Source organism: Sesamum indicum, linkage group LG8, assembly GCF_026168435.1.
Source record: "Sesamum indicum cultivar Baizhima isolate 11 linkage group LG8, ASM2616843v1, whole genome shotgun sequence".
NCBI classification, from domain to species: Eukaryota; Viridiplantae; Streptophyta; class Magnoliopsida; order Lamiales; family Pedaliaceae; genus Sesamum; species Sesamum indicum.
This window is the reverse complement of record NC_142664.1, coordinates 25,864,927-25,877,522: the sequence shown is the minus strand read 5'-3', so window position 1 is coordinate 25,877,522 and position 12,596 is coordinate 25,864,927. Positions and strand designations below refer to the sequence as shown.

General features: G+C 34.3%; 4 protein-coding genes across 5 annotated transcripts; 1 reads left to right on the top strand and 3 right to left on the bottom strand.

The window, feature by feature from the left end:
* The first annotated feature begins 638 nt into the window (after positions 1-638).
* TIM9 (Tim10/DDP family zinc finger protein) lies at positions 639-4,579 on the top strand. Its single transcript, XM_011089056.2, has 2 exons — positions 639-880; positions 4,173-4,579. Exons 1-2 carry the CDS (start codon positions 786-788, stop codon positions 4,357-4,359), a joined length of 282 nt encoding a protein of 93 aa, XP_011087358.2. The 5' UTR covers positions 639-785; the 3' UTR covers positions 4,360-4,579.
* Positions 4,580-4,912: 333 nt separating this feature from the next.
* On the bottom strand, positions 4,913-6,343 carry LOC105168870 (wiskott-aldrich syndrome family protein, putative (DUF1118)). Its single transcript, XM_011089055.3, has 2 exons — positions 6,177-6,343; positions 4,913-5,381 (listed from the first exon to the last, which is right to left on the bottom strand). Exons 1-2 carry the CDS (start codon positions 6,282-6,284, stop codon positions 4,956-4,958), a joined length of 534 nt encoding a protein of 177 aa, XP_011087357.1. The 5' UTR covers positions 6,285-6,343; the 3' UTR covers positions 4,913-4,955.
* Positions 6,344-6,903: 560 nt separating this feature from the next.
* Positions 6,904-8,471, bottom strand: LOC105169393 (B3 domain-containing protein REM8-like). The gene is made up of 4 exons (XM_011089787.3): positions 7,978-8,471; positions 7,575-7,881; positions 7,429-7,517; positions 6,904-7,347 (listed from the first exon to the last, which is right to left on the bottom strand). The coding sequence occupies exons 1-4, from the start codon at positions 8,044-8,046 to the stop codon at positions 7,072-7,074; spliced, it is 741 nt and encodes a 246-aa protein (XP_011088089.1). The 5' UTR covers positions 8,047-8,471; the 3' UTR covers positions 6,904-7,071.
* Positions 8,472-10,939: 2,468 nt separating this feature from the next.
* LOC105168869 (large ribosomal subunit protein eL42) lies at positions 10,940-12,235 on the bottom strand. Of its 2 annotated transcripts, XM_011089054.3 has the most exons (4): positions 12,084-12,234; positions 11,515-11,694; positions 11,242-11,316; positions 10,940-11,157 (listed from the first exon to the last, which is right to left on the bottom strand). In XM_011089054.3, the coding sequence occupies exons 1-4, from the start codon at positions 12,084-12,086 to the stop codon at positions 11,098-11,100; spliced, it is 318 nt and encodes a 105-aa protein (XP_011087356.1). In that variant the 5' UTR covers positions 12,087-12,234; the 3' UTR covers positions 10,940-11,097. The 2 variants fall into 2 exon arrangements, with proteins under 2 accessions (XP_011087356.1, XP_088739403.1); XM_088883277.1 differs by having other exon boundaries at positions 10,940-11,316; positions 12,084-12,235.
* Positions 12,236-12,596: the final 361 nt, after the last annotated feature.

Sequence of the window (12,596 nt, the reverse complement as noted above, 5' to 3'; positions counted from 1 at the left end):
AATTGATATATATATATATATATATTGCTATATTATATATATGTAATAAGATTCGGGTTAAATAGTTCTTTCAATCCAATCAAACCGACTAGATCAGTGATCCAATAATTTGACCGATTTGATCTCGTCTGGCTATGATCCAATTTATTTGCTTTGTCCTATCATGGTATGCTCTACTTCAGCTTTGCTCTTCAGCTCCTCTAGTATCAAGAAAGTTTGATTTATAAGCTAAATTTAAGGAATTATATAGGAGAAAATAAAAGTTTTTTTATTTTTCGGTAAAGATAATTTTCATTAAATAAAAAGAAGTAAAATAGTACAATACAACTTGCTTAATCTAAGTGGTTTTCTTGACAGGCCAAGAAATCCGCTATAAGCGGTAAAGCGTACAAATACTAATAGCAGTAGGTAGTTCTACATTACGAATCCTTTACTGCACATCTTGAAATAATAATAAAAAAAAAACTGAAAAATAATGAAGTTTCAAGTGATATTACGAATATTGGGTATTAAAATCGAACCAGTGAAATATTTGAGCACCAAAATTAAAATTATATTGATCTTAAATATTTAGGTAAAATATTTTAGTTTATAACTCCTGAATGCATCCTGCGCCGTCTGATGCTGTCGATCTTCTCCGTCCATTGTCCCCTATGGTATTAACTCTACGCTGCGCACTTCCATCCATCCGTCTTCTCCTGATAACTAGGGTTTTAGAGTCGCGACATTGAACTAGTTGTACCTCGTGCTTGGACTGGTGGTACCTTCAGAAAAAAACCTTCGAAATGGACAAGAGCATGCTTGGGGATTTGGACGCTCTTCCAGAGGCGGATAAGCAACGGATGTCCGCCATGATCGACCAGCTCCAAATCCGCGACAGGTATATATTTATGTATATGGATGCATATCCATGCCCTAGCTCATTACTTCTCTGGTTATTTGGAATTGAAGCTTTTTGCTAAAGGAAAATATTGAAGCATCTTAGTAAGCGGTTTAGGATCTTTGCTGATATAATGAAGCGCATTCGCTTTGGACTTTTCCAACCAGAAAAGGAGAAAGAAAGAACAAATAGGGGATGACACGAATTCCATGATAAATAGCTGATTTTATTTGGCTTAGGAAGGAGCAAAACTGATTTTTTTCCCCCTCTTCTTTCTTGGAAAACATGATGTATTTCAGTTTTTGTAGCCATCTAACTTAAGGCATATGGTGGTAATTTCGAACCACTTAAGTAATGATATATGGAAATGTAAAGACTAAAATGAAAGGATTTACTCTGTCAAAGTAGATCCAAAGGGAGAATTGTTGTAAGCTCAAACCAGCAAAATAAGCTTGGGTTTCATCCTCGGGTAGATACTCTGATACTTAAATTTGCACTTTGCCTATTATGGGAAAAAATGATTTTTTCAATTATGTTACTGAAATTGAGATCTCTATGTACATGAGATTTTAGACCTCATCAGCATATGGCCCCTTGGATCTTCAGTTCAATTGTAGTCATACTAGGAGACATTAGCCTTCAGTGATCTTAATTGGCTATTGTAGTTCATGTGTCACATTCTGGTGATGCCTAATGTCTTATATAAAAATAAAATTACCAATAGTCACTAGTTCCCCCACTTTTTGCGCATGAAGTCATTGCATGCTCAAAGACTATTTCAAGATAACTGTCCATTATGGCATCCAATTATGCTTGAAAAGTTTGTTAACTTTGGCCTATGTTTGGTGGTGTGCTCCGGAGCCCTTCGGTCCAGTAGTCCCATTTCACCTCCTTATAAAATTCGCCTTCATGTTAGGTATTTATTTCCCTACTTCCCTATAGCAAATTAAAGAGAGATAGAGAAGGGAAAGCAAAAAAATATTGTCTTCCATAAGCTAACTAAGTAGAGGGGAATTAAGCGAATAGGTCAACAAGGTGTAACATGAGTTGGTCCAGCCCTGCAAAGACAGGTTTTTATTGGCTTGTGAGTGGGTTGGCGTGATGTTTGTTCCTTGATGTTTATTAGGCTCAAAATTAGGAACACAAATCGGTCTAGTGAATCCCAGCACGAAATCAGGACCAACCCAGTTACAGACTTGAAGAACATGTTGCGTTTAGGTTTCGAGTTGGAGCGCAAACCCTGAAGCTGCTGCAGTAGGTTTTGACTCCAGCCCGATTGCTGGCTGCTAATCTTTTGGCTTTTGTTTTGTCTCCCACCCATCAGTTGTTCCAATAAACAGTTAACAATTTGACTGTTTTACCTTCCAAAGGATCAAGTCAACTGTTGGATGAGTTAGTTTTTAGAAATGTAGACTGATAGAGAATGAGAGATGAATGGTTTGTGCTGTAAGTATCATAAAAACCAACTATATCTATAGGCATTTAAGAAATTGAAAAACTATATATTAGTAGCAAACGGTCTCTTTTAAGAATTTAAGAAATTCAAAAGGAAAAGTAACAACAATAACTAAGATAATTTGTAGGCTACCAAGTAGTATGCAAATTAGATCATAAAAGTCAATTTGACCATTGATATGCACAATCGACATTTTGATTGTTGCATCTTTCTATTTGAAAAATAAAAAAGAAATAACAGACCAGCAAATAGTTTATAAGGAGATGACAAGTGACTGAGATGGAATGGTTTAGCAGTAAAAGCCAAGGCATTTGCATAAAACACTGTTTTTGCTTACATTGAATGTGATAGTTTTCTCTAGATGCTTCCCAAGTGCACCATAACTTCATGCACTAGAAGTTGGGGCAAGTGATGGCATTGTTTGGAAAAACTAGAAAACAATATTACTTTTAGCTTGTAGCTGGGCTTGGGCACTTTTGATTTATTTATATAATAGTAATTCCCCTTCTAGTTCTCTTGAATGAAGCGAAAATTTAGAGAAACCAAAACTGAGACTGGATGTGCTTTTTGCTCTAGTGGATTCTAGGTAAATGACTCAGGGTTGTTTTATACCCTTGTATTCTAAATTCTTGTTTAGAAATGGGATATGAATGAAAATATTTTTCACCTTAAGAGTAATTTGAACTTTTGGCATACAAAAGCACAGAGAAGCTAAAATTACAACTTACTACCAAAAACTCATTTCTGTGTGTAATTTCTTCTTGTTCCGACTTCCGCCAAACTTCCGCCAAACTCAATAATATTTTATTGGTCCCCCTGCATTATGATCGGGTCTGCTTGGGCTAGAAAAACAAGACCTGGTACAAAAAGTCTCTACTTCATGTTTGTTGTATATAAGCAATTTTGAAATGTTAAATATTCAATGACTTAAAGTGCTTCTTTATGGATTTCAACTTGGTAAGGACCATTCAGGTCATGTCTAATATTATTTGAAGTGGAGAAGCTAGTTTCTGGCTTGACACATGTCGATATCTGCCAAGAAGTTGAGTGTGTTGCCATAAATCCATAGGAAACAATTGAAACTAATTAGATTTGAGACTAATTTATGTAGTAAGAGTTGGATCAAAGAATTCATTAGGGATTGAAAAGAATCTGGAAAAAATGTGTCGCGAGATGATTCAGCCAGATGTTGATATGATTAGTTACAGTATCTCTATTCCTTTCAGGATATTTGCTAATGCAGGGGAGACTAATTGCTGCTGACGTAAAATAAAATGTACCAATCACTCGTACACAATATGAAAGCCACACATACTAATTGTCCTACGTACATCCTCATGTGGTTAATAAATAGAAGTCTTTCCTCTTTTTTCGCTTTTATGGAGAGCTTTTAGGAGCTCAGTCTCTCTTTACGTGGATATGACATTTTGGCTCTTTTGGTTGCTGGTGGCATTTGTTAATGTGTAGAACTTGATATCATGAGACTGCCCAGTAAATGGATGCATTTAATTATTTACACAATCATGGTCTATCCTCTGCTGGAAATCTTGATTGGTCAGGATATTCATATGAAATTTTTCATTGATTAACTTGTAACTTTTTCCGTTTGTTCCGTTTTTATCTTTCTTTGCGCTGAAGATATGGAACTTGATCATTTGTTAATGAGATTCGAAGAGACACAGGTAATTAAATTAATATGGGTTAACTCCGACTTCGTTTAGTTTCATTAGAATTTATTTCTTTTGCTGTAGCAAACTATAGCTCTAACTGGTGGAACAAACAACATATCATATATTTCTAGTCCAATGTTGAAAATATGTGATTTTTCATCTGCAGTTTAAGGATGTATAATTCCCTGGTGGAAAGATGCTTCACTGATTGTGTGGACACTTTTCGGCGCAAAACTCTAGACAAACAAGAGGAGACGTGCGTTCGGAGATGTGCTGAGAAGTTCCTGAAGCATTCGATGCGTGTTGGCATGAGATTTGCAGAGCTGAACCAAGGTGCTGCAACACAAGATTAACTTGCATTTCACCTACAACAGCATTCTAGGAGACTTAATTATGCTCTTGTGGGAGCAATCTTCAGTTTTGTGATGTTCACTCTGTGATATTACCATTATTTAGGGATCCTTTGAAGTTCAAGATTTTATTTGGTTTTTGTATTGCAGACTGAAAAATAAGATGAATATTGCTCCTTTCTACTCTTTTGGCCATGCTTATATATAAGATCTTTTAAGTTCATTCCACATGTGTAAGGTGTTAAATTTTATTTCAACAAGTGTCTTGAAGCATTTGGATGAAATAAGATTTTAAAAGTTATAATATGTTACTAAAGACAAACTTGTAATTAATTTGAAAAAGTTGAATTAACTTGTTATATTTTTAAAATAAATTAGAATTTTTTGTTATTTCCCAAAAGCGCTGATAAAGTCTACTTTGAAACATTTCATAAATTTTAAAACATCCTGTAAGATATTTTAAAAACTTATAAACTGACCCAAACAATATTTAAATCATTGATTTACTTTTCCTATACTAGTCTATTGATTCAAATGAATGCTAACAAAAAGGATATATGATGTTCACAAGCCCCATATTTATTCCTCACAAACTCTGATTAATTTGATTTCTGCAAGGTGGATACAAGATTTGATGCAGCAAAAGCAGCAGAGCCACCAACTACAGAAAGTAGAACAACCACAACCTGCAGACCTATTTCCCAAGGGTAGTCTTCCGGCACCAAGTAAACACTGGCAGGCCCCAACACCAGCAGAAACAAGCTCAGACTGAGAAGAGCTGAAGGCGTGCCCGGATCAGTAGCCGCTGAAAGCACCCCCAATTCTTCTGCCTTGGATAGCAGGCCGAGCCTCTCTATTGTCGACAACGATAGCCCAAACTTCTCAGCTGCCGATAAGAGGCCAGCCTTCTCGGCCTTGCTGAGGAGGCGCAGCTGCTCCACCCGTGTCAACAGCTTCACCGGCTGCGCGGACGCTGAGTATCCTACACGAGGGCCTGGTTCGCCGAGAGGGAAAACAGTTGTATTCTACATTCGAGCAAAGAGTTTGGGAGGTTTTTAGAGGATTTTTATTGATTGAAACTTGTAATAAGTTCATATTGCATCTTGTTTTGCACTTAACCTATAAATGCTGTGCGTGTATTTCTGTAGTTAATGAAAGATTTTATACACGTAATGTATATAGATCGTAAACTGTAATATAAGATGCAATATATATGAATTTGCTATAGAAAATTCAAATTGAAGTTGAAAAAGGATACAGAAAGAGCAGTACATTGCAATATTAGAAACATACATGTAGTGATATTGAAGAATCTCCAAGACAGGGTGAACTTTTGCCTATACTTTAATTAGGAGACAAAAATAAATCAAACTATTCAATACTTAATTAATATTGATTGATGGGAATGCATTTGAACTCGATTTATTAAACGTAACAAACCAAATTTGACCAAACTTTTTTTTTATTTAATAAAATATACTTAGAAATATCAAATTACTTGAGTTCGACTCGTATTTGATCTAATTAAAATTTATTTAAACTCAATTAAAAAGCAAATCAAATTCAAATGTAACTTATGAAGTTCGATAATAATTCAAACAAATTTGAACAATGACATGTTCGACACGATTCAAATCATTTACCATCCTCAAACTAACAAAAAAAGGCACACATACTCCAACTTAAGTAGTATTTTTTAAAATAAATGAAGAATTAGTAATAAAATCCTACTAGATAAGAAAATCAAATAATTGAGTTGTCCTAATTTGTGTCAACTTGAGAATGAATCAAAATAAAAATAAATGGAGAGATAAATATACCTTTTTAGAGGAGAGAGTAGTGGTAGTTGTGGTAGAAGGAGGAGCATTGGGCTTCTGGGCAGCCATTAGAGGAGGAGAGTAGACATTTGCTGCAGCTGCCAATGCCATAGCCCTGCACCAACTGATGGATGGATGGATGGATGGCTGATGATCAACACTCAACACTAACAATTTCCCACCACACACACCTGCTTCCCACCTTATCAATTTGAGTGGACCAATTTATGCCCACGTGGCATCACTTGGTTGGACACTATGCTCACCACCATCATAATATTCAAAATGGGATTATTAATTATTTTAGCGTGGTTCTCTATTTTATAAAAATAAAATAAAATGATACTAGATTTTTTCTTAAACAAAATATTGATTGATTTCATTAGTCAACCTTTATTCAATTTAAATTATTTAAGAAGGAAACAACATTTCATTATTATCTTTTAAGATTTATTTAAAAATTATTAAAAATGGCATTATTAATTCTTTTGGAAAAATATTTCGATTACGTAGTGATATAGCATTAATGTATTCAAAAATTATAAAATTGTAAAGTTATTGATGGTAGGTGAAGATGATAATTTTACCATCAAATGTGACTATATACATCAATCACATGATAAATGTATTACACGTTAATTCAAATTTCACAAAACTAGATTTGCTTTCAAACTTGCCGTCAAAAGCAATCTGAAATTAAGGCATACGAATCTGAGCAACACCAAGAAAATGATTCAAAACAGACAGGACTTATAAGGCAAAATAAGAATACAGCATTGACAAACAACTACCATAAGACAGGACACCCTAGTCAGTGACAAAAAGTGAGAACTCGACTCCTACGAATATTCATGCAAGAACAAGATAGAATTAGGAGGTGAGCGGATCCACGCATGTCTTAAACGAGAGTCGTTAAGATCTTAACGTCCAATGAAACAGATGTGGGACGTCGAGAAAGACGACGATTGAGTTCAAAAACGCAAACGTCTCCATCCTTGAGCTTATTGGCTACGTAGAAGTCATGCCAGCCTCTGTCCATTCTGCCCCGGAGATTAGGAGTTTCTTCAACCAACACTCTTACACTCCATGCTCTTCTCTCGTGATCAGGGCTTCTTAAAGTTACACTTGAGATCTTCTCCAGATTATTTGATCTCATAAATTTTACTGGGATCGTCTGAGATGTTCGAAAAGGGAAACAATTACAGTTTATGAAGGCATATAGATGAGAAAGATGACTGGTGAAGTTTAAACTCACCACTCTGCCTTGTTTATGAGCATGATAAGGTTTCATTGTGAGGATGAAATGTGGTTTTTTGCTGTGGTATGAAACATGACCTGATTTCCCTGCAAATATGGGACAAATTAAGATTGTACTAAAACAATAATGTATGAGTTACATACTCCTGGTGTTAGCAGTGTCTTGATGACGATGCTCTTTCTTGAACTCAACAAGAAACTCTTTCTCGCAGGCACTGGGATCAAACACCAAAGCATTGAAATGCAGCTGACCAGTGTGTTCAAACACAACAAAGTCTCCAACACTCAGCCCATGCGCACACACAAACGCACCCCATCCATCTTCCAAGCTCATCATCCCACCTCCCACGTTTCTGCACACCTTCATCTTCCATGTTCCTTTCCCACTTGTCACTATTGCCTCTCTTGATTTCTCTTTCTTTAGCTTCTTGCAAAAACCCGGTGGCAAATTCTGTAAGAGCAAGACTAGTTAATTTGTTTAGATATATGTTTTTCAACAATACCATCATCATGTTCAGAATCAGACATACATAAAAAATTAACCCACCAGTTTTTGCTGGAAACCAGGTATCATGACCTTGAAGAAATGCCTTGATGCTGCAAGTTTTTCTGCCATTTTACTAATTTCACCCAAGAAAGCAAGCAGGGAAGCAAGTTTCGGTAGTATTTGAAGGGTATACAGAACAACCCATTACCAGTGTTAATGGTTTTTTGTCTGAAGGGAAGACATGAAGATATATTTACATTTGAGAGGTCAAAAGTCCTTAATGATTACATTTCTATACAGCAAAACAAGAATTATTACAGACTAATGAATTATAACAAGAGAATAGGTGGTAATTATTGCCTATTTTCTCTTCCTCCAGAAAATGAATTAATTGCTGCTACTTTTTGCAACTTTCTAGAGATATGTCAATCAATAGAAATTTGAGTATTTAACCGTATTTGGACAAGAAGATTGGGCTTATGCAATGGAGAAAATAGGAGGGAAGATTGCTGAAAAGCCTTGCAATTGTGGTGATGGGGGGCCTCCTCACCAGACTTGCTGGAAATGTTGAGAAAGTTGAGCCTTTTAAACATCCATGACACCACCACCAAATGGGACAAGTTCAAGTCTATCTAATCATCGACAGTGACCATCCCTGCCTGCCCAAATTGGAGATACAAATGATCGAGTTGTGTGGGTTTAGATCATCCGCTGTGGACTCGGCAATGCTCATACAAGAGCAAGAGCAACAAAGATGCGTTAACCTATCCATTTCGAGATACATTATATGTATTATGCAATTTATTTTATTATTTATAAATTTATGTCAAAATTTAGTAATTCTTATGAATTAATCTAAAAATAATGATATTATAATTATAATGATGATGATGATGATGATGGTTGAATAATTTTAATTATTATTTTATTATATATATATAATTAGATCAAAAAGTTTAATCAATAATTATGATATCTTAAAATTCGAGCACCCAATTCATACTAAATTTAAATATATACAAGATTGTGTCTATTAAATCATATCAGACGGTATGGAGGAATACATTATATCACCTTCTGATAAACAAACTAGAAAAAGAGGAGTTTAATTCATTTTGTCTTATGACATGTTGGGTGTGTTATGTAATAAAGTTGATTGTGCTGGGATTAAATTGATTATATTCTACATATGTTGCTAATTTTGTCTTGTTTGAAATTATACTCAAGCTACATGTATAGGCGATGTTGATTGTTTAAGTTGCAGACTCATTCTTCTGCTTACATTTTCCAAGTATAGATCTTTGTCTGTTAAGGCTAGGTTCAAATCTTGCATTTCAATCAGATGGGGCTAGTATCCAGTTCTTTCTTCACCCGTAGATAAAAATAAAAATCGTATTTTGAGGTTGTATAAATATAAATTAAAAATGAATATGACATGTGAATTAATTATAAAAAAATTTATTTTATGGCATTTGATAGACACACGTGTAATCTTACTGATAAGATGATAAATTTAATAATGCTGATAATGAGATTACATATGCGTGTGTATACTCCATAAAGATTGAATTATGTGTATAAATAGAATTTATTTTAAGTGTGATATTTACGAAAAATATAATTATAATATGGTTAGAAAGTGCTATATATATATATGTACATGTATATAAACATACGATTTCACTGTTGATCAGTAGAGAGAATTTGAAACAAATTAGTTCAAGTTTCAAGATACAAAAATATTCTCTCTGCCGATTTGGATATTTGAAACGTCAAAAGTCTCGATAATTATTACACCTACCACATAACTAATTATTGCCTGTTTTCTGTCTTCAGAGTTGCAGGATTCTATCCAACTTTCTGGATATGTCAATTCATCATCAATTTTATTATGCTTTTCACGTTTTTCTTTTATAAGTATGATGTCTTTAAGAGATTATTCATCGTCTCTTTTTACGATTTATCTTAGATCTTCCCCTGCTATTGGGAAATTCAGAAATTATATTTTTGTTTTTCATATTTTTTTATCTAATTAATAGATTTCTTCGTTAATCAATTATAATACACATAATCTATTGATATTAGTCAAAAACTCAAATGAAAATTTATTATTGCTTATTTATTACCGGTCTGATAAATATTTTGAGATCAAAATACCTTATAAGAATGAAAATATACCTCCACACATGTATAAGATACAATAATTTACAAAAATAATTTGGTCCAAAAAAATTATTTAACCTATAATAAAAAATAAGTATAAATTTACACTCAACCTTTTAATTATTATTAACAAATTCAATTAATTATGAATAAAAAAACAATCTACTAATCTCTATGACATAATTTCGAGACCTCCTATATGAAGGCTCCCCTGGTTCCTTTATAAATTTTCGGTCATTACATTGGTAAATTTTTCAGTCGTTAAATTTTTTCAGGTACCATTTCGATCGATAATCTTCACAAATTATAACAGATTTTAGTCCAACTGTTAAAATTGAATTTAATGAATACTAAGAACGAGGGAACCGAATTGACCAAAATCACAATATGTTCAAGTTAGTAACCAAAATTGTCTCATTTAGGCGACTTGAGCATAAGCCGTCAAGGGGCGCAGGGTTGATGGCGAGTGATCTGTGCAGAGAACAGCTGAACCAACAAACATTATCTCGTACAGAATTCACTCCCATCGCCCACATATCAACACATTCTTTTACGACATTTAAATGGATAACTGCTTCAGAGCTTCACCATATGCCAGAGTCTAACCTCAATCCTTCCTAAACAACACATCATCAGGGTCAGCCCGTCCGCGACATCTATATCAACTAGAAAGCAGTTATGCTCGAAAAAATACAACCCTTATCAACAAAAAACAATCCGAAAGTTGAGCACCGGGCATAATTGAAGTGCACGAAAGCAATTAGCATTGCAACAAATTCCACATAGAGACGGGTGACTAATTGGCAAAGTACCGCGAGTGAACAAACTAATCAATTGATGGGAGCTAACTAGGAATAAATGATTGAAAAACTAAATCCAATATCAGAACAGAAAACTGAGTCACATGATGCCTGATATTTCATCATAAACATAGCTCGATTACTAAACAACACTGGCGTAGTAAATTCCAACACAATGGGGCAAAACCAAAGAGTTCCAATTACTGTATCAGGGCACTTAGAAAAGTGATGTTCCTTTCCCCTTCTTATCTCCACCAATCTCAAAATGCTTGCACCTCTGCAAAGATATTGACATATGAAGCAAATGTAAGCACAGAGAAGGAATATGATTTGAGGGAAAAATGCAAAACAGAACACCAACCTTGATTGGGTGCTGGGAGACATGTTTGCAGCCTTGGCATTGCAGCCTCAACACAATTTTCTTAGTCGTTTTTGCCTAATCAAGAATAACAACCACCCCAGTTATTTATAAGAAATCATTTCGATTAGCATCTCTGCACAATGCACCCGCAATTTTTTCCATCAACCTTGCTCATTATCCAATAGGTGATGTTGTTTTAATGTTGGAAATATGATTTTCACCTTATGGGAAACTAAAGAAGTGCAGTGAAATTAATTATGGAACAAAGTTCACCTTCTTGTGGAAGACGGGCTTGGTCTGACCACCATAACCTGACTGCTTCCGATCATAACGGCGCTTTCCCTGAGCAGCTAAGCTATCTTTTCCCTTCTTGTACTGTGTAACCTTATGCAAGGTGTGCTTTTTGCACTCCTTTGATTTGCAGTAAGTCTTCTTTGTCTTAGGAACGTTCACCTGCAAACATCAAATCAAATCATTAAAGAAAAAACTCAAAAATACCAACAAAAACAAGAAAAACAAAAAGATAGAGATTTGCAGAATCATAAGCATAAACTCCACAAAAACTGGGTAAAGACATGCCGCATTGGTGTGAAAATGATGTTATCCCAATTTCTTGCAATTAAAGAGAGGTAGCAATATCCATTCACATGAACATAATCAATTCAGAGAAATTAGTATCACTAGCAACCTCAGATCAACTACCGAAAGCAAACCCCAAAATTCAAGCTCAAAAAAGAGAAAAGACGGTACAATACTAATTCCCATAAACTCAAAGAAGTAATTTCAAGAAGAAAGAGGTAATCTATTAGCATCGAAGAACAAATCAAAGAGAGTGAGATTACCATGGCTTACGGCTGGAAAAGCTCTGTGCGACAAGACTTGTGAAACCCTAGAAGAAGAAATGTCGTATAAAAAGATAATAGAATGGGCCGGCCCAATTATAGGGCCCGCTCAGCTATTCATTGTCTTCCAACTTAACTAACTTACTCAATAGAATTCCATCTTTTAGCATAAAATCTGAATTTATTTCATTTAATTGGGTTACGGAATAAACTTTGGATTTTTCAGTATTTTAAATTCGAATAAATTTTTTTAATATTTTTATATAAAGTATAAAAAGAATATGTGATATTTTATTTATGTTTACATATAACATATAAAATTAATATTTTAATAATTTAAAAATAATGCTATAATAAATATCTTAAAAGTTTTAACATTTTAAAGAATATAAATTTATAATATATATTTTATGAAGTAAATGAAAATGTGATGATTATGAAAGGCATAGAGCAGATAATAAGATTGGAAGGAATAGGAGAGCTAAATTAGTGTATGTGAGAGAGAGAGAGAGT